The 27,665-nt window shown below is 36.3% G+C and overlaps 1 protein-coding gene across 1 annotated transcript in view; it reads left to right on the forward strand.

Annotated features, from left to right (window-relative positions):
* Window positions 1–27,665, forward strand: part of SPIRE1 (spire type actin nucleation factor 1) — a 203,270-nt gene that overhangs the window by 95,771 nt on the left and 79,834 nt on the right. The window contains 1 exon segment of the mRNA XM_021683011.1: window positions 6,983–7,108. Coding sequence (XP_021538686.1) covers window positions 6,983–7,108 — 126 coding nt within the window.

Genomic DNA, 27,665 nt, shown 5'->3' on the forward strand with positions numbered 1-27,665 from the left:
TTTAGTTATAGTTTAAAATGATATTTTACTTAGGTTTTGCAAATAAAATTCTAAGCTTTGTGAACTGAACATTTTTAAAAACATTTGAATTTCAACAGTCGACAATAAATTATGAGGAAATCCTGTAGTCTAGTATTATCAACAGAGGACTGTAATGTGATAAATTCTAAACATTTGAGAAGATACCATTTTGATTATGCCATTTTCTTTTCTGGGATGATTGAGTTTACAAACATTGCAATTAAATGTTTCTAAGCAAAGGGTGATGGATTGCTAAATGCTTTGAAATATAGAATTTAAGCAAAAACTCTATTCTCAGTTAATAGTGCCAAAGTTTTAAGAACTTGATGGTCTGTATAGTATTTTGATACTAATTAGGGTAAAAAAAATCAGTGGATAATATGTAGAATTTCTGAGTTACTGGCATACATCTTTGATGTGATATCAAATAAAATTTTTTCAGAGCACCTGGGTGGCTCAGTCAGTTAAGCGTCCAACTCTTGATCTCAGCTCAGGTCTTGATCTCAGGGTTGTGAGTTCAAGCTCCAAGCTGGGCGTGGAGCCTACTTAAAAAATAAATAAATTTTTTTCTCCTAGTTGGTGCATTCAAAAATATAGATGCTAACTTACTTGACAAAAAAATGAAAATGTTTCAAAATGTTAGAAAGTATTGTAGGTTGTCCTTTTTTTCTAATCACATCTATCTAGACAAAGTTTGCAGATATTTTCAAGTTTTGTTGAAAATATATAACAAGGTCTTACGTGTTTAATGAAAACTTCAGAAAATTTATTTGGATTCTAGCAATAGTATTAATGATTCTATACAGGGAATCCAGATAATGGAGTTGTCAGATTGACTTTTAATTTATGTTCAAGATTCCAAGAGTCAGGATTGAAACTTTGAGCAGAAAACTGGAAAACATAAAAAAGAACCAAATGGAAATTTAGAACCAAAAAATAAAGTAACTGAAATAAAAGTTTAGTGAATAGACTAGACAGAGCTGAAGAGAAAAAGAATGAAATGGAGTATCGTCAGTAGAAAATACTGAGAATGAAGTGCAGAGACACAAAAAGAATAGAGTACAGAATAAAGGGTCAGATACAAAGGCAGTATATTTAATTAAAATCCTAAAAGGAGGGCAAGGAAAAGGGAGGATGGAAGAAATATTTGAATACTAAGAATTAATACATACTAAGGTAATAACTAATGTAGTTAATACGTATTAGTTAATACAAACTAAGAATTTTCCAAAACCATGGAAAATACTATGCCACCAATTCAAGAAGCCCCACAAATCAAGAGCAAGTAAAATAATATGAAAATAACTTAGTTTCTTGTAGTTAAGCTGCCAAAAATCACAAACAGAAAATCTAAAATCTTAGAGGAAAAATTAGACTGCACTAACTTCTCAGTAGAAACAGCAGAAACTGGAAGACATAATGGAATGATATCTTTGAAGTTCTAAAATAGAACCTAAAATTCTTTACCTAGTGAAATATCTTTCAAGAGTAAAGGTAAAATAGGGGTGTCTGGGTGGCTTAGTCGGTTAAGCATCTGCCTTTGGCTCAGGTCTTGATCCCAGGGTCCTGGGGTTGAGCCCTGCATTGGGCTCCCTGCTCAGTGGGGAGCCTGCTTCTCCCTCTCCCTCTACCCCCGCCCCCTGCTTGTGCTTTCTCTCTTGCGTGCATTCTTTCTCTCTCAAATAAATTTAAAAAATATTTTTTAAAAAGAATAGAAGTAAAATAGCTCTTTTTCTGGTTAACAAATATCAGGAGTGGCCTAGAGTAGGAGTTGGGGAGTCATCAGCCTTTAGGTGGCATTTAAAATTAACCTTAAAAATTTATTTATAGAACAATGGCAGGTAGGTTAAGTAAGAGATAACACAGTCCATCCTCTCTTGAAATAAACTGAAATCTAACAAATGTCAAATAAATTGTCTAAGGTCATATAACCTCGTGTTGATAGATGTGGGTCAGAACCTACTCCTGCTAATTATGTTCCTCTTCCCCCATATTGTCCCTTTTTTTTTTTTTTTGGTAACTGTAAAAGATGGTTTTGTTGTATGTTTACTGTATACCATGCTGTATGCTTAAATACTTGAAAAACATGACTTTCTTTAATATAAAAGTAATAAACATTCATTCTAGAGTAGAGTGCATAAGAACTTGGCTTAGATCTATAGGTAGACTGCTTGGGTTCAACTCCAGTTCTGCTGCCTAGCTGTGTGATTTGGGTAAATTACTCAGCTATTCTAAATCTCAGTTTCCATATCTATCAGTTGGATTGTTGTAAGGATTAAATGAAATGATGCATTCAGGAACAAAGAACAAAATAAATATCAAGCAGTTCATGGACACTGAAATAACCACTTGGATTATTTCTCCTCTGTGGGACTGTTTCTCCCTCTGTCTCAATGGAGACTTTGTGGAATTTCATTATTCTTTGTTAAGTTTTTAAAACGTATTTTAAATTGCGGTAAAATACACATACAACTTATCATTTAAATTATTTTAAAGTGTACAATTTAGTGGTATTAAGTACATTCACAATATTGTTCAACCATAATCATTATCTAGTTCCAGAGCTTTTTTATCACCTCAAATGGAAACCCCATACTCATCACTTCTTATCCCTTGTCTTTCAGCCTCTGGCAACCACTAATCAGCTTTCTGACTTTGTGGATTTGTGTATTCTGGGAATTTCATATAAATAGAATCATACAATATATGACCTTTTGTGTCTTGCTGCTTTTACTTAGCATAATGGTGTTAAGGTTCATCCATGTTATGGTGTGTGTCAGTACTTTATTCCTTGTTATGAATGAGTAAGATTTCACTGTATGTATATACCACATTTTGTTTTTCCAAGTATTAGTTCAGAATATTTGAATTGTTTCCACCTTTGGCTACTATGAATAGTTGCTGGTATGAACATTGATATACAAGCTTTTGTTTGAACACTGGCTTTCTATTCTTTTTGATAAACAGTTGACCCTTGAACAATGCAGAGGTTAGGGACATTGACCCCCTGCACAGCCAAAAATTTGCATATATAACCTCGTGTTGATTCCCCAAAAACCTAACTGCTAAGGAAGCCAAGTGTTGACCAGAAGCCTTTCTGAATACATAAACAGTCAGTTAATACATAGTTTATATGTTATATGTATTATTTACTGTATTCTTAAAATAAAGCAAGCTAGAAAAAGTGTTATTAAGAAAATCATGTGGAGGAGAAAATACACTTACAAATACAACACAGTACTGTACTGTATTTATATTTTAAAAATCTGCATGTAAGTGTACCTTAGCAGTTCAAACCCATGTTGTTCAAGGTTAACTGTATCCTACCTAAGGTGGAATTGCTGGATCACATGGTAACTTTTTGATAAATCACCACACTGTTTTTCTTAGTGGCTGTCCATTTTACATTTCTACCAGCAATACACAAGGGTTCTAGTATCTCCACGTTCTCATCAACATTCATTTTCCATTTTTGGTTTTTGTTTTTGTAGCCATCCTACTGGGTCTGAGTGGTATCTCATTCTGGTTTTGACTTGCATTTCTCTAATGATTAATGGTGTTGAGCATCTTTTTATGTGCTTTTTGGTCACTTGTATATTTTCTTTGGAAAAATGTCAGTTTTTAAATTGAGTTGTCTTTTTGTTGTGTTTAAGAGTTCTTTATAGGGCTGTCTGGGTAGCTCGGTCAGTTAAGCATCTTGGTTTCAGCCCAGGTCATGATCTCAGGGTTGTGAGATGATAGAGCCCTATGTTGGGCTTGGCTCTGGGTGTGGAGCCTGCTTGGGATTCTCTCTCTCCCTCTCCCCTAGCCCCCACTCTCTTTCTCTCTCAAATAAATAATCTCTTAAAAAAAGTTCTTTATATATTCTGAATAGTAGACCCTTATCAGATAATCTGATTTGCAAATATTTTCTCCCATAATGTGGGCCTTTTAACTCTCTTGAAAATGTCCCTTGATGTACAAAAACTTTTAACTTTGATGAAGTCTAATTTATCCATTTTATTGTTATTGGTTATGCTTTGGTGTCGTATCTAAAAAATCATTACCAAATCCATGAACAAGAAGGTTTATCCCTATGTTTTCAGAGTTTTATATTTTGGGCTGTTATATTTAGGTCTCTGATCCATTTTGAGTTAGTTTTTATATATATAGTATGAGTTAGGGGTGAACTTCATTTTTCTGCATGTGGATATCCAGTGTTCTTAGCATCATTTGTTGAAGAGAGTGTTCTTTTCTCATTTAATGGTCTAGGCACTTTTGTCAAAAATTAATCAACCAAAGATATATGGGTTTATTTCTGAACTCTCAGTTCTATTTCATTGATTTATAGGTCTTTCCTTATATACCACATTGATTGGATTACAGTAACTTTATAGTAAGTTTTGAAATTCAATCTGTAAGTCTTCCAACTTTGTTCTTTTCAAGATTGTTTTGGCTGTTTGAGGCCCCTTGCAGCTCCATATGAATTTTAGGATCAGCTTTTCTGTTTCTTCAAAAAAAAAAAAAAAATCGTTGGTATTAGGGATTGCATTCAATGTCTAGATCACTTTGTGTAGTATTACCATTTTAACAGTATTAAATCTTCCAACCCATGAATATGGGATGTTTTTCCATTTATTTGGGTCTTTCAGCAATGTTTTATAGTTTTCAGTATGTATATCTTGTACCTCCTTGGTTAAATTTATTGCTTAATCGTTTTTTAATACTTTTATGAATGGAATTGCTTTCTTAATTTCTTTTTCTGATTGTTCATTAATACAGAAATACACCTTTTTGTGTGTGTTGATCATGTATTCCACAACTTTGCTGAAATTGCTTATTAGCTCTGATAGTTTTTTGTAGATTCTTTTGGATTTTATATATGTGTAGGATTATGTCCTATGCATTTGAAAAACATTTTTAGACCTAGTTATTACCTTTATACCAGTGTTTTTCAACTTGCAGGTCACAACCTAATAGTGGATCATGAAATCAATTTAATGTGTAAGTTTTGTTTTGAGAACTTGTTGTGTATAAAACAGATTGTTTGCATGTATTTGAGTCCTTGTATAAAATATATTTCTTCCCAGGAATTATAGTAAAGAAATGAAACTCTTAGTAGTTGCTTTTCATTACTTGGAAATGATAATTTTTTTAAAAGATTTTATTTTTTTACTTGAGAGAGAGAGCAAGACAGAGAGCATGAGCAGGGGGCAGAGGGAGAGGGAAAAGCAGACTCCTCACTGAGCAGGGAGTGGACACGGGGCTCGATCCCAGGACCCCAAGATCATGACCTGAGCTGAAGGCAGATGCTTAACCAACTGAGCCATCCAGGTGCCCTTGTTTGTTTTGTTTCTTAAATTCCACATATGAGTGAAGTCATATAGCATTTGTCTTTCTCTGGCCGACTTACTTTGCTTAGCATAATACTCTGTAGTTCCATCCATGTCATTGCTAATGCAAGATTTCATTCTTTTTTATGATTGAGTAGTATTCCATTGTATAGCTTGTGAGATTTTTGCTTTTCATGCTTTCTGATAAATCATTTCTTAGCCTTGTTTTGGGTACTATGGAGAAAATTTCTTACTGAAACCCAAGATACTTGAGAAGAATATACTTTATTAAAGATAGTAATCTATCTAGTAAATTGCATATACTTATTACAAATGAAAACAAAAGCCACATTATGAAGGATAATATAATCTACAAAGGTATCTTTTACTCTCCAATGGATAGAAATTATTAAAGTATAATAAAATGGATATTTTCAGTAATTGAATTAATATCAAATTTACTGAATATAGTAAAGAATTAAGGGCAAACTCACAGCTTTTTAAAGCAAATAAAGTACCTTAAAATATAATACATGGATACAAAATTATTACTTTACAAAAGTAAAATTATTCCCATGCACTAGACTCATGATAGGGTGTCTTTCCAATCTAATAAATTAAATAGTGTTTGATTTTTCTAAATTGTTGTGTATGATGCTAACTTGCATCTTTTACCCACGAACAGTTTTGGGGGTTATGGACTATGTACAGTAAAGGACATTGGGACCGGAGCTACCACCAGTGGAGTTATTCTGCCCTCTGCCTTCTTTGTTCCACTCTCCATTTACTGATGCAGCATCTTCCCAATGGTCCACCTGTCATTCTGACAGGGTTTTTTTTGAGATTTTATTTATTTATTTGAGAGAGAGAGAGAGTGATCGAGAGAGAGAGTGATCGAGAGAGCACTAGCAGGGGGAGAGGGGGAGGAGCAGAGGGAGAGGGAGAAGCAGACTCCCCGCTGAGCAGGGAGCTTGACACAGGACTCAATCCTGGGACTCCAGGATCACCATCTGAGCCAAAGGCAAATGTTTAACCAACTGAGCCACCCAGGCGCCCCTGTTTTTTTACTGCATTACACAATTCAGCATGTATCGGGATGAGCCTGGGCTTTAGCATCCCATAAGACTGTGTTTAATCCTTCTCCCTCGTGTCAGCTTTCTAATTGTGGACAAATCACTTGAGTCCTCTTAGCCTCAGTTTCCTTTGCTATAAAATGGAGATATTTCAGGGTTACGCTGAAGAGTAAATGCTATTATGCTGTGTATATGACGTGTCAAATACAAGTGCCTGGCATGGTAAAAAAAAAAATGATAGCTATTAAAACACCTGTGTTATGATTAATACTCAGTAAATGGTAGTTCCATTTCTGCTTGCAACCAAAACTTGTATAAATGTTCTGTCATTTTCAAATAGAAGCTAACGAATTCTACAAAGTTCGTCTGTGCCGTTGGGTGTTTGTTAGTAGAGCATGTTTTCCATATAATTGTGTAGATTTTACTGATGGTTTTGTGATGCATTAGGTTTTGGATGATGGGAATTGCCTTGCTGTCTGTTATGTAAATATGAATATATGGGGTATGTCTGTTTTTAAGGTACCAAAACCCCCAAATAATAAATGAGCATTATTATTTTATTTTCCTCTTCTGTAGTTATGTGCTGCTCATCTTCCAACTGAATCAGAGGCACCAAATCATTATCAGGCAGTATGTCGGGCACTGTTTGCAGAAACAATGGAGCTACACACGTTTCTGACTAAAATTAAGAGTGCAAAGGAGGTAAGTACTACTGCTTTTATTTATTGGCATTGTGAAAGATTAACCTGAATTTTCAACACTGTCCATCATAATATTTAAAATATTTATTACCATCCTTTTGATGAGTGCTGAAAATAATTTAGGAAAGAATCAACTTAGGCAAAATTAAATCTGTTTTTTTTTTTAAATTGCAGTATAGTTGACATATATACAATATAATGATTGAACAGTTCTATACCTTACTCAGTGCTCACCCATCCTCCCACCCACATCCCCTTTGGCAATCATTAGTTTGTTCTCTCTAGTTAAGAATCTGTTTTTTTTGTCTCTTTTTCCTTTGTTTATCTGTTTTGTTTCTTAAATTCTACATAAGAATGAAATTATATGGTATTTGTCTTTCTCTGACTTATTTGGCTTAACATTATGCCCTCTAGATCCATCCATGTTGTTGCAAATGGCAAGATCTCATTCTTTGGTATGGCTGAGTAATACTCCGTTGTATATCTATACCACATCATCTTTATCCACTCATCTATCGATGGACACTTGGGCTACTTCCATAATTTGGCTATTGTAAATAATGCTCAAGTAAACATAGGGGTGCATATATCTTCTTGAATTGGTGCTTTCATATTTTTTGGGTTAATACCCAGTAGTGGAATTACTGGATCATATGGTAATTGTATTTTTAATTTTTTGAGGAACCTCCATACTGTCTTCCACTGTGGCTGCACCAGTTTGCATTCCCACTAACAGTGTAGAAGGATTTTTTCTCCACATCCTTGTCAACGCTTGTTGTTTCCTGTGTTGTTAATTTTAACCATTCCAACAGGTGTGAGGTGATATCTCATTGTGGGTTTGATTTGCATTTCCCTGATGATGAGTGATGGTGAGCATCTTTTCATGAGTCTCTTGGCCCATCTGGATGTCTTCTTTGGAGAAATGTCTATTCATGTCTTCTATTATTATGATGATGATGATGATGATGATGTTATGTTAGTCCCCATACAGTACATCATTAGTTTTTGATGTAGTGTTCCATGATTCATTATTTTCGTATAACACCCAGTGCACCATGCAATACGTGCCCTCCTTAATACCCATCACTGGGCCAACCCATCCCCATACCCCTCTCCCCTCTAAAACCCTCAGTTTGTTTCTCAGAGTCCATAGTCTCTCATGGTTCATCTCTCCCTCTGATTTCCCCCCCCTTCATTTTTCCCTTCCTTCTCCTAATGTACTCCATGCTATTCCTTATGTTCCACAAATAAGTGAAACCATATGATAATTGACTTTCTCTGCTTGACTTATTTCACTTCCATCCATGTCTTCTGCCCATTTTTAATTAGATTATTTGGGTTTTCTTTTCCGTGTTGAGTTATATAAGTTGTTTTATATTTTGAATTCTAACTCTTTATTGGATATGTCATTTGCAAATATCTTCTTCCATTTGTTAGGTTGTCTTTTAGTTTTGTTGATTGTTTCCTTTGCTCTGCAGAAGCTTTTTATTTCGATATAATCCCAATTATTTTTGCTCTTGTTTCTCTTGCCTCAAGAGACATATCCACAAAAATTGTGTTATGGCTGATGTCAGTGAAATTACTGACTGTGCTCTCTTCCAGGATTTTTATGGTTTCAGGTCTCACATTTAGGTCTTTAATCCATTTTGAGTTTATTTCTGGGTTTTCTATTCTGTTCTCTTCATCTATGTATTTTTATCAGTGTCTGTGCCAGTTCTGTACTGTTTTGATTACTGTAGCTTAACAGTATATCTTGATATTTGCAGTTGTATACTTCCAGTTTTGTTCTTCTTTTTCAAGATTGCTTTGGCTGTTGAAGGTCTTTTGAGGTTCCATATAAATTTTAGGATTATTTGTTCTAGTTCTGTGAAAAGTGCTGTTGGTATTTTGATAGAAATTGCTTTAAATCTATAGATTGCTTTGGGTAATATGGACATTTTAACAATATTTGTTCTTCCAGTCCATGAGCATGGAATATCTTTCTCTTTGTTTGTGTTGTCTTCAATTTCCTCATCAGTTTCAGAGTACCTTCAGAGTATCTTTCACCTTATTTGTTTATTCCTAGGTATTTTATTATTTTTGGTGCCATTGTAAGTGGGATTGAATTTTCTTTTCTTTTTGGGGGGGGGTTTTCTTAATTTCTCTTTCTGCTGTTCCATTATTAGTGTGTAGAAATACAGCAGATTTCTGTACATTGACCTTACTGAATTCATTCATCAGTTCTAGTAGTTTTAGGGTAGAATCTTTAGGGTTTTCTATGTATAGTGTCATATCATGTGCAAATAGTGAAAGTTTTTCTTCTTCCTTACCAATTTTGATGCCTTTTATTTCTTTTTCTTGTCAGATTGCTATGGCTAGGACTTCTAGGACTATGTTGAATGAAAGTGATGAGAGTGGACATGCTTGTGTTGTTCCTGATCTTAGAGGAAAAGCTCTTAGTTTTTCAGCATTGAGTATGATATTAGCTGTGGGTTTTTCATGTATGGCCTTTATTATGTTGAGTTATTTTCCCTCTTAACCTGCTTTGTTGAGGATTTTTATCAAGAATGGATATTGTGCTTTGTTAGATACTTTTTCTGCATCTATTGAAATGATCATGGTTTTTATCCAAAACTTGCTGATGTGATGTATCATGTTGATTGATTTGTGAATATTGAACCACTTTTGCTTCCCAGGAATAAATCCCACTTGATTGTGGTGAATGACTTTTTTTACTGTATTGTTGGGTTCTGTTTACTAGTATTTTGTTGAGGATTTTTGCATCTCCATTCATCAGAGATATTGGCCTGTAGTTCTCTTTTTCTGTGGTGTCTTTATCTGGTTTTGGTATCAGGATAATGCTGGCCTCATAGAATGAATTTAGAAGCTTCCCTTCTATTTTTTTGGAATAGTTTGAGAAGAATAGATATTAACTCTTCTTTACATGTTTGTTAGAATTTACCTGTGATGCTGTCTGATCCTGGGCTTTTGTTTGCTGGGAGTTTTTTGATAACTTACTCAATTTCATTGCTGGTAATTCATCTGTTCAAATTTTCTATGTATTCCTAATTCAGTTTTGGGAGGTTGTATGTTTCTAGGAATTTATCCATTTCTTCTAGATTGTCCAATTTGTTGGCATATAATTTTTGATAATATTCTCTTACCCTTTGTATTTCTATGTTTCAATTGTTATTTCTCCTCTTTCATTTCTGATTTTGTTTAAAATTAAATTTGTTCTTAATTTTTAATCTGTTGTTTAAATGAAAGTGTGTGAATCCATTTTATAAAACAGATTTTTGTAAAGCTTCCTTATAAATGAGAAATAAAATGCTACTGAATTAGTTCAGTCAGTTTCCCATATGACTTGCTTTTCACCATCTTTCTGCCACTCTTTCCATTTTAAAAGATATAGTACCTTTTTCAGGAAGGAATAGGGACTCAGGAAGGAGGCTACACATTTGATAATTTAACTATTTTATAGTGGGTTTGGATAAATATTTAATGGAGGTGATTGGAATTAATATTCATATAGTTGACAATCTCATTTTAGCTACTTTATTTCATTATTATTCATCATTGTCTGTGAGTTAAACTGTTATGTTTAGAGTCCAAAGAGAATCACTCTAATTTATTTACAAATTGAATCACCATATTGTACATCACACAGATGGTTGTGAAGATTCATGAGATCTATATACAGCAGCACAGCATCTGTCACACAGTAAGAGTTCAGTACATGATAGGTGGTGGGTATAATTTCTTTTATGACTAAAGTACAGAGTTTATCTGAAGTACTAGTTTAAAACTTCTGATGACACAGTTTGGGGAGGGATACAGTGCGATGGGTAAGAATGGAAGGAAAATATTAACCCATATTAGCCTAATAAGACTAATTATCTCTGGTAGTAAGTGACAGATGTGTCATCCAGATCACCCTTGATAAATCACCTTAAATAAATCCATTTTATATGTATGAATAAGAGCTATAAGCATTTCTTTTCTGTCCTAGCCTGGATACTGCTCATAGTCTGTCTTTTTGTCATAGGCCAATGAAAAACTATGCTTATTTTTTTTTTAGGATTTTATAGAGTTAGACCAAGAGAAAAAGTCTTCAAAGGGTGGAAAAGGGTGAACTATGTGTTATTTGAAGAATAATTACAGGGGCGCCTGGGTGGCTCAGTCGTTAAGCGTCTGCCTTCGACTCAGGTCATGATCCCAGGGTCCTAGGATCGAGCCCTGCATCGGGCTCCCTGCTCTGCAGGAAGCCTGCTTCTCCCTCTTCTACTCCCCCTGCTTGTGTTCCCTCTCTCGCTGTGTCTCTCTCTGTCAAATAAATAAATAAAATCTTTAAAAAAAAAAAAAGAATAATTATAAATACATCATGGACTAGCTTGTCCTCTTGGACAGAACCAGAGGATGTAAGATCTGATTAAATGCTTCAGAGTAAACATCCAAAAGTACATCCTCAGTTAAGGTTTAGTAAATAGTAGAAAAGATTACTTTTTAAGCTTGTAATTGTCTTCCCCAGCTTGTTAAGTTTGAGATTGCTTTCTCCAGAGAAACAAGCGTTATTTTTAGGATATAAATACAGTCCTGTGGGGTTAATAGAGTAAATTAAATGCACTGCTGAAGTCCTTTCAACACACACATTCTCAGGAACCATTTCTGAGCTTAAAGAATTGTATTAATAAGTATTTTTTTCCTACTCTATTCCAGTAAGCTAAAAAAAATTTTGTTTTGCTCTTGATTAGAACTTTGTCAAACATGTTCCAAGAAAGAAATTTAAATGTTTTCAAAGTTTATTTAAGTAAAAATCTCACAAGCAGAGTAAAACAGCAGTGGCTGGTGGCTGTGTGGCAGTGCCCACAGAGACTGGCCAGGCGCTGACTGAGGCTGGGGCCCCTGAGGCGGTTCCAGCCCCATCTCATCACGTCATCCTCTGGCACCACCCCAGATTTAGCTCTTTGTAGATACTGGTTCTGTCCTGTTTTCTCATCTACTCTGTTTCCTTACTTTCCATTTTTCTCTCTGGAAACTGCTCCATTTTTAGAGAGGACTCCTCGGTGCCCTCGGGCTCTTCTCAGAATGCTCATTTCCCTGAGGATAGTGCTGTCTGCTGCTTCTCTCTCTCTCTCTCTTTCAGCTGCTTTCTCTGGTTTTTTTGTGATGGAATCTCTGCCTAGTGAAGATGCTGTGAATTTTGTTGAAATGACAACAAAGGATTTAGTATATTACATAAACTTAGTTGATAAAGCAGCGGTGGGGTTTGAGAGGACTGACTCCCAATTTGGAAAGAAGTTCTACTGTGGGTAAAATTATATCAAACAGCATCACATACTACAGAGAAAATGTGAAAGGAAGAATCACTTGATGCAGCAAACTCCTGTGTTGTCTTATTTTAAGAAATTGCCACAGCCGCCCAACCTTCCGCAGCCACCATCCTGACCAGTCAGCAGCCATCAACATTGAGGGAAAGACCCTCTACCAACAAAAAGGTTCTGACTTGCTGAAAGTTCAGATGATGTCTAGCATTTTTTAGCAATAAAGTATTTTTTAATTAAGGTATATCCATTGTTTTTCTAGATATAATGTGATTGCACACTTAATAGACTAGAGTTATAGTATAAACATAACTTTTGTATGTACTGGGAAAACAAAAATATTCATGTGACTCACATTATGATATTTGCTTTATTGTGGTGGCCTGGAAGCAAACCCACGATATCTCTGAGATATGCTTATACATTTTAAGACTCAGACAGCATTTCTTCTGTACCTGTGAGTTGGTATATATCAAGTGGAATTTTCAAAGTGATAACCTCTTACTTAACAAGTTGATTATCTGATCATCAGTGATGTTTCACACTGCCTTGTATCTGTATGTGTGTGTGTGTGTGTGTGTATAAAATTAGGGTAAAATCTTAGTATCAAAACATTTGAGCTCAGTTGCTGATAATGTTCCTGATTTCATAGACTAAAAGTACTTCATGTTAAATTTCTTATATACTCAGTTGGCAGTTTATTAAAATAAAAGTAAAATCCATAACCTATTCCCAAGTGTTACAGTTGTTCTGTGACGTAGTAATTATGTTTATTAGACCTGGCTTACTTTACAAAGCACAGGGCCTTGTAGTTCATTATCTGTTTATTTAGAAAGCAGATTCATTTTCATTCTAATCTTTCATGATGTGATGATTTCCTTCTTAAACAACGAATGAGATCCATTAAGGTTATTCTGTGAATGATAGAGAAGTTTTGGATAGGCCTGCTGTTACTGTGTCTCAAAGGCAATTTGATATCCTTGACAGTAAGTACATATTATGTGTCTCATAAGCAATTTGATATCCTTGTACGTAATTATAGATGGAGGGACTGGCTAAGCAACCCATTTAGTGCATCAGGTTGTATGAAAGAAGAGACAGCCTGTGTCCTACTGCCAGTACCCTGCCACTGCCCAAACCCCACCAGCAACTGTGGCTAGTGAGCATGGGTGCTGGAGAATGGAGAATTTAGTTTGGCAGTTTCAAATATAAGCTTTTTATTGGAAAAAAGGAAGTTTTATTAATGATAGTGCCCTTTACTCCACTGCTGTCTAGGTAGTGTTTGATCATCCATCCCTGTGTTATTATTATTAAATTAAATTATTTATCTGTTCCTCAAACTATAATCCCTACTGCTTTCCTGTATTATATTCCTATAGCTATAAAGTGACCTCTGTTGCTCCTCCATTTAATCCTCATGAGTAATCCTGTGACCCTTACTTTGCAGCTTGGCAAACTGAGGCTTAGAGAGGTTAGGGGCTAACACAGAAGTAAACTCTCAGCACTTCTGACGCCAGCGTTTCCGTCTTCATCCTGGTGAAGGTGCTCTAATGTGTTACTGCTGTTTTCCTGCAAGAACAGTCGCATACAGTAGATTGTATTGGAACAAAGTTTAAGAGAGTTCCGGAAGGAAAATGCAGATGTATACTTTAATATAGGCTTCTGAACAAGATTGGAAAGAAGTTTGTGGGAGCCAGAGAGAATAAAATTTGGAGCTGGGGGAGAAGAGGGTTCCTGAGAGAACATGTGTGTGTGTGTGTCTTGTCTTTCTGTCTGTCTGTCTCACACATGCACACAAATGGGAAAAGCATGGGAGGAGGGGAAGGTATCATGTTAAGTTTAGGTATGAATAATATGAAGATGTGAGATGGGAGGAGGCAGGAGCATCATAGAAATGTCAAAGACTGAAACAAAATAATTTTAAGATTAGTAGAAGTCATTTGATTTTATTCCAAAATGTTCCTAGCATGCTCTAACCATCATTGCCTCTTTGTTGAGAGTGTGTAGTGTGCTTGACCCTGCACCCCAATTCTACGGCAAATACACTGTTTCACAGTAGAGGTATAACTATATTTACTGTAGTAGAAAAAGAAAAACTTGATGTATCAGAGAAGTAATACTGTGTAAAAAGAATCTTTCTTTTGATAGAAGAATGCTTTTTACAAGCAAATAACTCACTTTAAAATTTATAATATTTATAAACAGTAGTAATTTTTTAAAAGCCCCTTTATGGTTGGTGAACCATTTTCTTTCACTCATTATTCATGTGACTTCTTACATCACATAGCCTTTGCTAGATTTCTGTCCACTTATCTTTAGAAAGGGAGGAGAGGGCATTTAGATATGCTAAGGCTCCTCCAGTCATAAACTTCTCTGCAGAAAGTACAGTTCGTGGGACTAAATCTTTGTTTTATTCATTCTCATTTTTGTAACAGTTTTGTTGTATAGGCAAAATGTATACTTTTTAAATATATGCTCAGTAAAATTTGCTATGAAGTTGTTATATACTATTTTGTAATATATTTTATACTATTTTACATCATATTTTAAACTTGAGGTGGATTCTATAGGAAAGCAATTCAGTGTTGTAGATTTTAGAGGAAAGCTCAGTGTTGTCAATATTGAGCTGTAACACGTTCAGTATCCACTAAAAATTCTGTATTTTAAAATCTAACAGTAGAAAAAAATCCCAGTAAAGAAGAAATTCCTAATACAATATTAGTCATATTATTTATAAACAATAAAAATAATTGAGATTTGTGAAACATTATATGTTCATGTTATTGCAGTAAGAACTCTATATTAGAAGGCATGTAAAATAGACTTTAAAGTCATAATTTGTGGGGGCACCTAGGTGGCTCAGTTGGTTAAGTGTCCGACTATTGATTTTGGCTCAGGTCATGATCTCAGAGTGGTGAGATTGAGCCCCGCTGGGCGTGGAGCCTGCCTAAGATTCTCTTTCTCCCTCCCTTTGCCCCTCCCCCCCCACTTGCATGTGCATGCACTCTCTCTCTTTCTCTCTAAAAAAAATAATAAAGTCGTAATTTCTGTTTTTTAGGAGATCGTGTACTCAAAGTGATGAAAATTTTCTCTCCCCTTGCACTTTCTTGTGTCATAAACAACACGAGAACTAAAGTAGAATATTCCAAACATTTTGATCTTTATGGGATAAGATATCTAGATAGTTAAGCCATCTTGGATTTCTTCAGAGGCAGCCTCTTACAGGTGTCACTTGTGATTATCCGATTATAATGATCTTTGATCTCTTCTCAAGTGTGGTGCTTAATTCGTTTCTTATTGACATCTTAAACTCCTCTTATAAATTCTGTCTTCACTCACCATTCTGATTATGGTTTTTTATTTGCATCCTTCAGGCCTAAGCTGAAAGGGCATATCCTCAAGTCTCCCCTCAATACCCTTATATATTTATCACACTCAACCGTTTTCTTTAAAATCAGTTATCCTGTTTATTTCCTTCCTCACAGCTATCACCGTTTTCTTATTCATTGGTGTCTGCCAACTAGAAAATTATCTCATCAAGAGCAGAGACCTTTATTCTCTGATTCGCTGCTGTATCCCAGTATAATAGGGCATCTGTAAATATTTGATCAGTGTTGAATGAGTTAGAGAATCTGTAGTTCAGCTACTGTAGATCTTCTTTCATACCACCTATTTTGAATCTTGGTCCCTTGACACTCTTGAATTGTCTCCAGAATGCAGAGCCTCCTTCATGTTCTCACTGCTTTGTGCCTTCCTCATGCAGTGGCCTGGCATCTCTTGCTTGGGCCATGGCAAAGCCTCCTGATGTTATTTCCCTTTTCATGTACAGTCTACCCACCAGTATTATGCCCCTGTGTAGAGATCTTGTTGGCTACTTGGTACTTGTAGGTGAAAGTTTAGACCCTTGACATGACATAGGGGACCATTCACAATCAGGCCCCAGTTTTACTCTCCAGGCTCTTCATTCACTGTTCACATATGCAACCTCTCCTCCAGTCCCTGAGCACCCAGGGGCTCTTTATCTACCTGAATTGCCCCTTTCCCCTCTTCTCTCACTTAAAAAATGCTTTCTTATTCTTACAACCTAACTCAAATGTCTACTACTCTGATACTGTTTTTCTGATTTAATTTCTTATTCTCTGTATTCATTTATAGAGTGGTCTGCTTTTGCTACTATCACTTATCATAGTACATTGTAATTACTGTTATAATAAATTATAATGAATTAGCTGCTTATGGTGCTGGAAAGAACTGGGATAAGTGCTACCTTTTAATGTTTTAGAAATAATGATGAACTACAAAAATGGATCTTGAGATAGGAGGTGAGGAGGATATGAAAGACGTGTCCATAAACCTCAACATGGGAGAGACAGTGAGGGAACTGGGTGGTTTGGTGAAAGTTTGAGAGAACATAACAGCCATACTTAGCTGTCACAAATGCTCGTGAGTGAAGAAGCACTCAATTTCAGAACTAGAATCAGTTGGCAAAATTCATTCAGTTATACAACAGATATTTAATGTGTCTCCTGTGTGATAGGTACACTGTAGTTAATAATAGCTAATGTTTATTCCATACTTACTCTGTGTTAGATTCTGTTCTAAGATTTATATGTACATTAATTCATGGAGTTCTCACAATGAGCCATGCATTAAGTGCCATTATTGCTTCCATTTTTATTGGGGACACAATAATGAACAAGATAAAAATGGTTTCTGACCTTACAGTAGTTACACTCAAGCAGGAATGACAGTATAGGAGCAGCCATTCCAGCAGCGTGATGAGGGCCACAGTGAGTGAACGCAGGGCCCTGTGGAAGCATCTGAGAAGAGCGCCTAACCTAGGGAAGGAAACATTTTGTTTCCTCTGCCAATACAAATAGCTACAACTGTTTTAAATTAGCATTATGCCTAAACTGATGAATCACTAAATTCTACTCCTGAAACTAATATATGTTAACTAAATTGAATTTAAATAAAGAATTTAAAGAAGATTGGGACACCTGGGTGGCTCAGTTGGTTACACCTCTGCCATTGGCTCAGGTCATGATCCCAGGGTCCTGGGATCGAGGCCTGCATCTGGCTCCCTGCTCCTGCTCATGCTCTCTCTCTCATTCACTCACTCTCTCAAATAAATAAATAAAATCTTTTTTAAAAAAAGAATTTAAAAAAATAAAATAAAATTAGCATTATGCCTAGACATCCAAGTCCAGGAAGCACAGAGAGTTCTAAACAAGATGAACCCAAAGAGGTCCACACCACAGCACATAGTAATTAAAACGTCAAAGGTTAAAGAGAAAATCTTAGGGGCACCTGGGTGGCTCTATCGTTAAGCGTCTGCCTTCGGCTCGGGTCATGATCCCAGGGTCCTCGGGCTCCCTGCTCAGTGGGAAGCCTGCTTCTCCCTCTCCTGCTCCCCCTGCTTGTTTTCCCTCTCTCACTGTGTCTCTCTCTGTGAAATAAATAAATAAAATCTTAGAAAAAAAAAATCTTAAAAGCAGCAAGAGAGAAACAAAAAGTTACATACAAGGGAAAACCTATAAAGCTATCAGCTGATTTTTCAGCAGAAACTGCAGGCCAGAAGAGAGTCCTCTACAACCAAGAATACTGCCAGGTTATCATTCAGATTTGAAGGAGAGAGAAAGAGTTTCCCAGACAAACAAAAGATAAAGAAGTTTATCACCACCAAACAAGCCTTACAAGAAATGTTAAAGGAACTTCTTCAAGTGTAAAGGAAATGGCCGTAATTAGACATGAGAAAATTATGAATAAAAAGATGTAAAATATGATAACATGGAGAAGGGAGTAAAAAGGGAAGAGAAGGGGGGAAAAGATACTCTTTTTCTTTTTGTTTTTCAAGAATGTGTTTGAACATACTCTTTTTCTTTTTGTTTTTCAAGAATGTGTTTGAACATAACTGACCACCAAATTAATATAGACTGCTATTTCCTTAGGTTGGTATGTATGAACTTCATGGTAACATACCCAAAACCTATGGTAGATACACAAAAAATAAAGAGAGAGAAAGCCAAACATAACACTATAGAAACTCATCAGTCACAAAGAGCGCAAAAGAGAAGAAGAAAGGAATAAGAAGAACTACAAAAACAACCAGAAAACGATTGAAAAATGGCAATAAGTACATACATATCAATAATTAAGTGTAAATGGCCTAATGCTCCAATCAAAAGACATAGGGAGGCAGAATAGATTTAAAAAAAAAAAAACAAGACCTATCTAAATCCTGCCTACAAGAGACTTACCTCATACCTAAAGACATGTACAGACTGAAAGTGAAGGGATGGAAAAACACCCACTGTGCAAACGGAAGTGAAAAAAAGCCAGGGTAGCCTACGACCCAGCAATTGCACTACTGGGTATTTACCCCAAAGATACAAATGTAGTGATCTGAAGAGATACATGCATCCCAATGTTTGTAACAGCAGTGTCCACAATAGCCAAACTATGGAGAGAGCCTCGATGTCCATCAACAGATGAATGGATAAAGAAGATGTGGTATATATATACAATGGAATATTATGCAGCCATCGAAAAATGAAATACTGCCTTTTTCAACGACGTGGATGGAACTAGAGGGTATTATGCTAAGCGAAATAAGTCAATCAGAGAAAGACAAGTATCATATGATCTCATTGATACGAGGAATTTGAGAAACAAGACAGAGAATCATAGGGGAAGGGAGGGAAAAATGAAACAAGATGAAACCAGAGAGGGAGACAAACCATAAGAGACTCTTAATCTCAGGAAACAAACTGAGGGTTGTTGGAGTGGAGGGGGGGTGGGAGGGATGGGGTGGCTGGGTGATAGCTATATGTGACTTTGTTTTAAACCTTGTCATTCAAATTCTTCTGAATGGTTAAATCTTACCCTAAATTTAATAAAAAATCCTGTGATGAGAAGATGATCTCTAGATGCCTAGATTGAAGCCAGTTTATCTTTAGCTGCTAATATTTGACCAGATATTGGAATTATGGGGTAAGAAGATGAATTGGAAATAAGCATGGCTCATTATAAATCTTCACAATGTTATATGAGTGTTTTTACACTACATAATCAACAACTACTACTGTGACACTTCATTAAGTGTCCTATTATTAGTCCTATATAAGAAATCAGAATTTCATGATGAAATCTTTGAGCTCAGTTTATCTTAGATAAGACTATTACCAAATATTGTACTTAAAGTAGAATATTATGCGCGTGCACACACACACACACACATATATATAAAGTATTTGTTGCTAGGAAAAAAACAATGTTTTTGGAATTGACTGCACTGTTATTAAATATTTTTTTATCTTTCTAAAAAAGTCAAATAACCACATTTTATTACCTGCAATTGGTTGAAAAAAATCAAAAGTAAGTATTTCCCGCCCACCATCTCTTATCAGCCAGTAATCAGATCCACCTGTGTCATACCATTGCCAATGACCACATTCAGTTAAACTAAGGCATCTGCATGTGACATGACTTCCGAATATACTCTGCTGGACTACATTCACAAAGATAAAGCCACAAGACCTCTGCCCCATTCACATATTGAAGTGTATTTTCATCAGCTTTCTCATATTCTCTGCCTTTCATTCTCCTCATGCCTGCTCACAGCACTTCCAATAATGAAACTGTACCATTTAAGTTAGCTGGAAATTCCACCCTAAAGCTAAAAAGGACTTATGTTCTTCCAAGTGGTGAACATACCCTGTTTTGAAAGAAAGGGTTACCACCAGATGTCTGTTTGTAAGGTTGCCATTTGTTCATTTTAATGAGATTATCCATCATTAACTTTTCAGGGCCCTTGTCAATGTCAATCTTTTCAATTGATTTATTATTTTGTAAGTGTTAATAAATGTGCAAAGCACTCACCTCATCAGAAATAATTAAATTACCCTCTCTGCCCTGGGTGTCTTTGCTCTTATCACTGCTCTCCCTGCTTAAAATGTTGCAGAAGAATCTTTACTTGTCCTGTAAATTCTTCAATTTAATTAACTTTATTTTAACAGAAAAAATTCAAATGGTTCAAACACTCCAGGAGTACTGTTTCTCCAAAAATGGTAAATTATACCCTTCTGCTTCCGCCTCCTAGCCACACAGTCTCTGTCCCACAGACAATAAATACTGAATTTCTTCTTTGTCCTTATGGAGATATTTTATCCATAACTAACAAAAATACAGTATTTTTTCTTCCTTTTTTATGCTGTTCTGAACTTTCCTTTTTTCATTTAATATATTGTGGAGATTATTTCATATCTGTACATAGTGTTTATATCTTTTATGTCTTCATAATATTCTGTTGTGTGGATATACTGTGATTGATATACTGTGATTGATTTAATCAGCCCTTTATTTTTTATTTTTTTATTTTTATTTTTTTTAGGATTTTTATTGATTTTTTTTTATTCTTATGTTAATTCCCATACATTACATCATTAGTTTTAGATGAAGTGTTCCATGATTCATTGTTTGTGCATAACACCCAGTGCTCCATGCAGAATGTGCCCTCCTCAATACCCACCACCAGGCTAACCCATCCTCCCACCCCCCTCCCCTCTAGAACCCTGTTTGTTTTTCAGAGTCCATCGTCTCTCATGGTTCGTCTACCCCTCCAATTTCCCCCGCTTCATTCTTCCCCTCCCGCTACCTTCTTCTTCTTCTTTTTTTTTTTTCTTAACATATATTGCATTATTTGTTTCAGAGGTACAGATCTGAGATTCAACAGTCTTGCACAATTCACAGCTAATCAGCCCTTTATTGACAATTACTAGATTACTTCCAATTTTTTGCTATTACAAATAATGCTGCAATGGATAGTTCTAAAGGTGTTTTTCATATATGTAGGAAAATTAGAATTGTTATTTCAAAGGAAGTGTGTGTTTATAATTTTCATGAAGTATAGAATGGTCTTCAGTAGAGTTTTACCAATTCATACTCTCCTTAGCATTGTGTAAAAGTGTCTGTTTTCATACACAATGTGTTTTCTAAGTGATAGGTGAAAATCTGTATTCCATAGTTTTAGTTTACATTTTCCTTATTATTATGAATGAATGAGATTGGGTACCTTGTCATATGCTTAAGAGACATTTGTAATTATCAGTTGCCCAATTCATATCCTTTGCCCATTTTTCTAATGTAGTATTGGTCTTCCCTTGTTGATTTGTATTTTTTTTAAGAGTTTATATATTTTTTTGAAAGAGAGTGAGCGAGAGAGAGAGAGTGCGTGAGTGCACAAGCAGGGAAGGGGGAGAAGGAGAGGGAGAAGAAGACTCCCTGCTCAGCAGGGAGCCCTATGAAGACGAGGGGCTGGATTTCAGGACCCTGGGATCATGACCTGAGCCGAAGGCAGACGCTTAACTGACTGAGCCCCCCAGGCACCCCTTGATTTGTATTTCTTAAGAAAATAGCTTTTTGTGATATAATTTACAGATATTGTCTATGATATTTTAATGATCATTTTATGCTTATCACTGCATTTCTTTAGGTGTGAAGAGTTGATGAGTATGAAAACTGAAAGGGTGATCATGTATAGGGAGATACTGTGAGTCTAGCTACTTGGGGCAGATGGTCATTAAATCCTCAGCGTATGTGTGTGCATGTGTGTGCGTTAACAAAAATATTGGAATGTAGGAATGATACTCCTTTCACAGAACCTAGAAATGAATTTCCTTCATTTTGATGACTTTGTGTATAGCTTTTCCAATTTCTTCAGAAATTCAGTTTTACAGAAATTATCAACTTATGGTTTAGTATCTTAACATTTTACATTTTTAATTAAGTAATATGCTGACTTTCTCTCATTTTGTTGTAGTTATATTCTCCCTATCATACCGTACCTCGGGGAGAACAGTGTGTTACATCCTTAAGAAAGTGCCATAGAACTTGATGAAAATATAAATCATGTTCTTTAGTAATTACCCATTAACTCTTTAATATACATAGGAGACTTCCAGTTATTAGGACTGCTGTAATTCCCTGGGAGATGTTTATACTCTAATTTTCAGAATACTACTTTTGGGCTGGTAAATAGATAAAATCCCTTTTCTTGCTTTTCTCTGTGGTAAAAATATCTCAGAAAAGACATCGTGGCTCTTAATCTTTGTGGCTGATATACATGTTCTATTTATTATAGGCAACATTTGTATTTTGTCACTTGGGAAATGAATTTAATAGTAATTTCTTTGAAAGCATATTAGCATATATCGAGTAAAAAAAGGTTTAAGGAATTACTGAAACATATTCCTTTTTACACTTTTACAAGTTTCTAACTGAAAACATGTACTCAGTACATAGAGGAATATTAATAAATGATAAATAGTTTTAAGTGGTTAACAGTATGGAGGAAAATGGTCATCATGGGAATGCTGTTATTAACATATTCATGAATATATATATATATTTTTAAAGATTTTATATATTTACTTGGCAGAGAGCGAGCACAAGCAGGGGGAATGGCAGGCCGAGGGAGAGGGAGAAGCAGGCTCCCCACTGAGCAGGGAATCCAATGTGGGGCTTGATCCCAGGACCCTGGGATCATGACCTGAACTGAAGGCAGATGCTTAACCAACTGAGCCAACCAGGCACCTCCATGAATATATTTATAAGGGTGGGCATTTATATGTGAGCTGCTGATGAATCTACACAATTGAATTAAAATTAGCATTTGAGCATTTGATATACTTGTGATTCACAGAGTAGATTTTATTTGTTTATTTTTTTAAGATGCCAGAAACAGAAAGTATTGGCATGGAGCAGTTCTAATTACTAGTTTGAGAATGGTTATGTCAGAAATGCAGAGAGTTAATTGCCATGTGGGTGCTCACTTAGAACTTTCTCACCATATTCCAAGCACAAGTTGGCACCTGTTATTACATTTGTACATGCAAAATAATTTATTCAGAAGCTAGTATATAATTGACAGAAGCTTGCCACTAAAACTGGAAAAATAATGTAATTTACTTTCAAATTACTCATTTATTTTTTCTGCTAACTAGAAAACCTGAGATTTCTAGTTGCACATTTGTTCAGGCTTGTTCAATTATAGTATTCACAGATTCTCAACTATTTTATTTGATTTATTTGTGAGTCAATATTTTGATTTCATGAAGAGACTAGAGAAAGGTCTCATTTGGTAAAAGAATAAAATGTTTTTGTGGAGGAGTAAAAGTGTTCAAAATCAAATCCTTACAGATATTTATCGGCTTATAATAACTAATACTTACTAAATGCTTAACACGAGCCAGGCTGCATTCAGTATTTCTTCTGTATTATTTTATGCAACATTAACAAAATCCAAAAAGTGGCTATTAGTATCTGCATTTTATAGATGGGAAAACAAGCCGAGGATTAGAGCAGTTAAATGACTTGTGTAAAGTCACACAGCTAGGAAGTGTCTGAACTACAGTTTCTGCTACTGTTCAGAAGAGTAAAGAAACGTGAAATTCTTGCACTATTCATTTAAACTATCTTTAGTATTATAAAGAGTGGACAGTTTTTCTTAGTAGCAGGGAGTTAGGGATTTTATCACAGCCCAGAGGTAAAGGTAGAGATGCGTAAAGGTGTAACAGTGAGACCATCTGGACTACATTTAGTCAGGGATGTGCTGGAGAACAGTAAAATTTAGGGTTGGGTGGGAAAGGGACCATATGCTTCTCATATTATTCTACCAGAGTACTCCTAAGACACACAAGCATGAACGCATATTTCTGGACCAAGGAGACATATTAAATCATAACTCTTTCAGTTGCAAGTAACAGAAATCCACTCAAATTAGCATGGGTAGAGTGGGTAGAAGATTTACTGGCTCACATAAATGGGAAGTCTAAGGGTATGGACAGCTGGATCCAGTGTCTCAAAACCTATAATCAGGGCTGGCTTTCTCTCTCTCACTCCCCAGGATGGGCTTTTACTAAAAGGCAGGTAAGATGACGGTCTGTAGCTTAAGCCTCACATTCTCTCAGTTCAATAACTCCAGAAGAAAGTCTTTTCTCTTAATTGGGGCAAAAATATCTTGGAGGAAAATTCAGTCATGTATCTGTTCAAGAACCAGTCACTGTGGTCAGGAAAATGGGCCCCACTGGCTGGGGAGGCTGTGTGTTCACCCTTGTGAGTGGGCAATGAGGTGTGCCAGGCATGGGGTTAGCCGTACTCAAACCGTAGGGCTGTGTTCCCCAGTGGAAAGAAGGAAGGGGGAAAAGGTTTCTAGAAAAAACAGCAGACGCCCACTGAGGCATATACTGTTTAGTGCAAGTCAAAATGTCTTTGAGGTCATGCATTTTACCTTTAAAATCCACGTAAATTTTGTTTTATATGTCTGCATCTGTTACAATATTTTAAAAACTTAATTCCATGTGTGGATTGAGTTCCTGCAGGAAATGGATTCTGAGGGGTAAAATTTGAGTTCAGGAGGTCTTATTGGGAATGCTTTGGGGAATACCTGTGAGGGGGTGAAGGAAAAGCTGAACTATGATGCCAGTATAGCAGGCCTCAGCCAATCCCACAGAGAGCTCAGAAGTTGAGATGGCCCTTCAGAGTTGTCCCAAGGGAGGCAAGGGGGCCTGACTTGTGTACTTCCGCACAGACCGATGGCTGGGTGTGGGCTACCCCAGAGATGGGGCATACCCGTGACAAGGCAGCTCCTTGCCTGCGCGCTGAGTGCAGCTCCTGGAGCAGGATTAGGCTATGAGCCTCTGGCAGACAACACCTCCAGCAGCCAGTGGAAGAGAGTACTTCATTCCTGAAGGGGGTGCGGGGTGTGCATCTGGGCAGCCGACCACAACCTTCATCACATTATCTGTGAGTAACATATGTCATTATAAATGCTCCCTGGCATATCGCGGTACCGTTTGACCAGAGGTCCCCAGAAGTACAGGTACCCCAGTTTGAAGGCCCCAGCAGAGACAGTGGAAACCCATCGTAGGGGAGTGAAGAGATAAACCAAATGAGGAAGAAACTGGAGCAGAAAGAACAGTTGAGAGACTTGCTGTAATCAGCTTTGGTAGTAGCAGTAGGAATCAAAAAAAGATAAATACTTTCATCTTGCCAAAGACCGCCCATCTTCTACTGTGTCCATACTGTTTGTTTTGCTTTCTGTTGTTTGGATCCTAGAAGGGCTAGAGACCATTGGAAATTTAAAAAAAAAAAAAAAAAATATATATATATATATATATATATATATATATATATAGGCTTGTAAAAATGAGCTTCTCCTACATGTTTTCAGCTTTTTCCATTATCTTTTGGTTTATAGATCCTTGGTAAACAATATAGTGCTTGTCGTGGAATCAGCCTTAAGCTGAGGGGGGGAATACGACAGAAAAAATTTAGTGCGGTTTGGGGCTCGTTGTGCTCTTGGTTACAGGTGGGGAGGTGTGCGTGGTTAGGGTGTTGGCACGTGTGTACACACCTGCTCCTCTGAGGCATTAGGTTTCAAGCCAATTCATTTTGATGCTGACTGAATCTTACTGACCTGTTTAGTAGTAGTATTACTTCATTTCTTCTGTGTGGTATTAGGCTTATTACTTTTACTTTTTAATTTACTTATTTTATTATTTATTTTATCATCTGTTGACTGAATGAGACACTTAAATGTAATTTGAGCTTGGGTTCCATATTTATTTCCTTGAACTGGAGAGCATATTTTTCTGTGTGGCATAAATAGAGGTTTTCTTCTCCAGCCCTCCAGTGGATTCTGAGTTTAGAGAAAAAAATTCAGGTTTTCCTCTGAATAATTTTCCCTTTCATTGGGCTTCTTATTAAAGTTGACTTGATAAGAACTGTTGAGGAGATTTAAGAGTTGGACTGTTCTTGGCTGAAAGATCTTAATTCACTTATTCAATAAATACTTAGCAAGTACCTACCAAGTTCAAGGCATACTTTTAGAGATTTGAGGAGCCCATCACTGAACAAAATACACAAAAATACTTCCTTATGAAGCTTAAAATCTGGCAACGAGAGGCAGGCAGTAAACATATTAAAAGTAAGTCATATACACTGTTAGAAGGCAGGATGCTTTCTGGGAAAAGTCATAGACTAGGGGAATTGCTAGGGGCAGGGCATGGAGCTTGTATAGGATGGTTAAGGTAGGTCCCATTGAGAAGGTGACATTTGAGCAAAAATGATGTATGGGAATTAGCTATGTGGATATGTGTGGTAAAGCATTCTGGCAAGAGGGAACAGCCAATGCAAATGCCCTAAGGCTGGAGTGGGAAGAAACAGAGATGAAGTACTTATTCTCAGCTCTTGGTTTTTTTGGGTTGGGGAGGGAGGAGCCCTGCTGCTGATAGAGACATCATAGCCTGATAGAGTGCCTAGGTGCCCAGAGGGAGTTCACCTCCTTAATCTCTTTTCTTTCACTATTTTAATTACAAAAATCTAGAACAAACACTCTTCTGGTCAATAGAATAATATATACCTTAAGCCATTAATTGTTTTTGGGATACAGCCTAGATTACAGTCTTCATAGGAACAAAATAAATGTGTGTGTGCCTCTCCTTTTGGTCTCCTCTCTGCTCAGCTCTGATTTCAAAATATGAATACTTGATGAAGATTGTGGACTTGGGTTGAAAACTGTGGCTTTAAATCATCAGAGATTTTTTAAATGACAACTAATAATCCCTAGCAAAAAATTAGGTATTTTGAATATCAGAAATACTGCTTATACCAGGACATCCTGTATGTCTTTAGACACAGAAAAACAAAGAATCCTGATTTTAGTAATAAGGATTATTACTCAGATTTTGACATAATGTTTACCAGATATTAAGTGCCCATTATCTGCAAAGCCCAGTTACAATTCATAAACTGTTCTTTTTTCTTGTGTAATATCAATTCATAAATACTAATTTTAGCAAAAGTAAAGTACAACTTTATCCAGCTGTTTTCTAAGACTTTTCTAAGCCATTGGGGTCAGCAACAGGACACTTAGGTTCCCAACAGGACCATTCATCTGGTGTCCCTTCCACACATCTTACCTCATGTCTGAGACCTCGATGCCACTTCTACCTACTTCACTCTGCTCCATCCCACCTGCGGGGAGACTGCAGCCATGTCATTTAGTTTTTGGGAGCCTCAGTTGTGAGTCCAGCCATAACAAGAGTTGTGCTTGGGGCCAAATATTGGCTGCTTGAAGGCTTAGCCCTTGTTAGCTCTCATTATTTCCCCACAGCCTGCTGCAGCCAAGAGCAGTAGCCAGGACCACTGGAAAAGAGCAAGGCTCTGGATGAGGATTTGGGAATGGGGCTGGGGCAG

This window comes from Neomonachus schauinslandi, chromosome 14, assembly GCF_002201575.2.
Source record: "Neomonachus schauinslandi chromosome 14, ASM220157v2, whole genome shotgun sequence".
In the NCBI taxonomy this organism is placed as follows: Eukaryota; Metazoa; Chordata; class Mammalia; order Carnivora; family Phocidae; genus Neomonachus; species Neomonachus schauinslandi.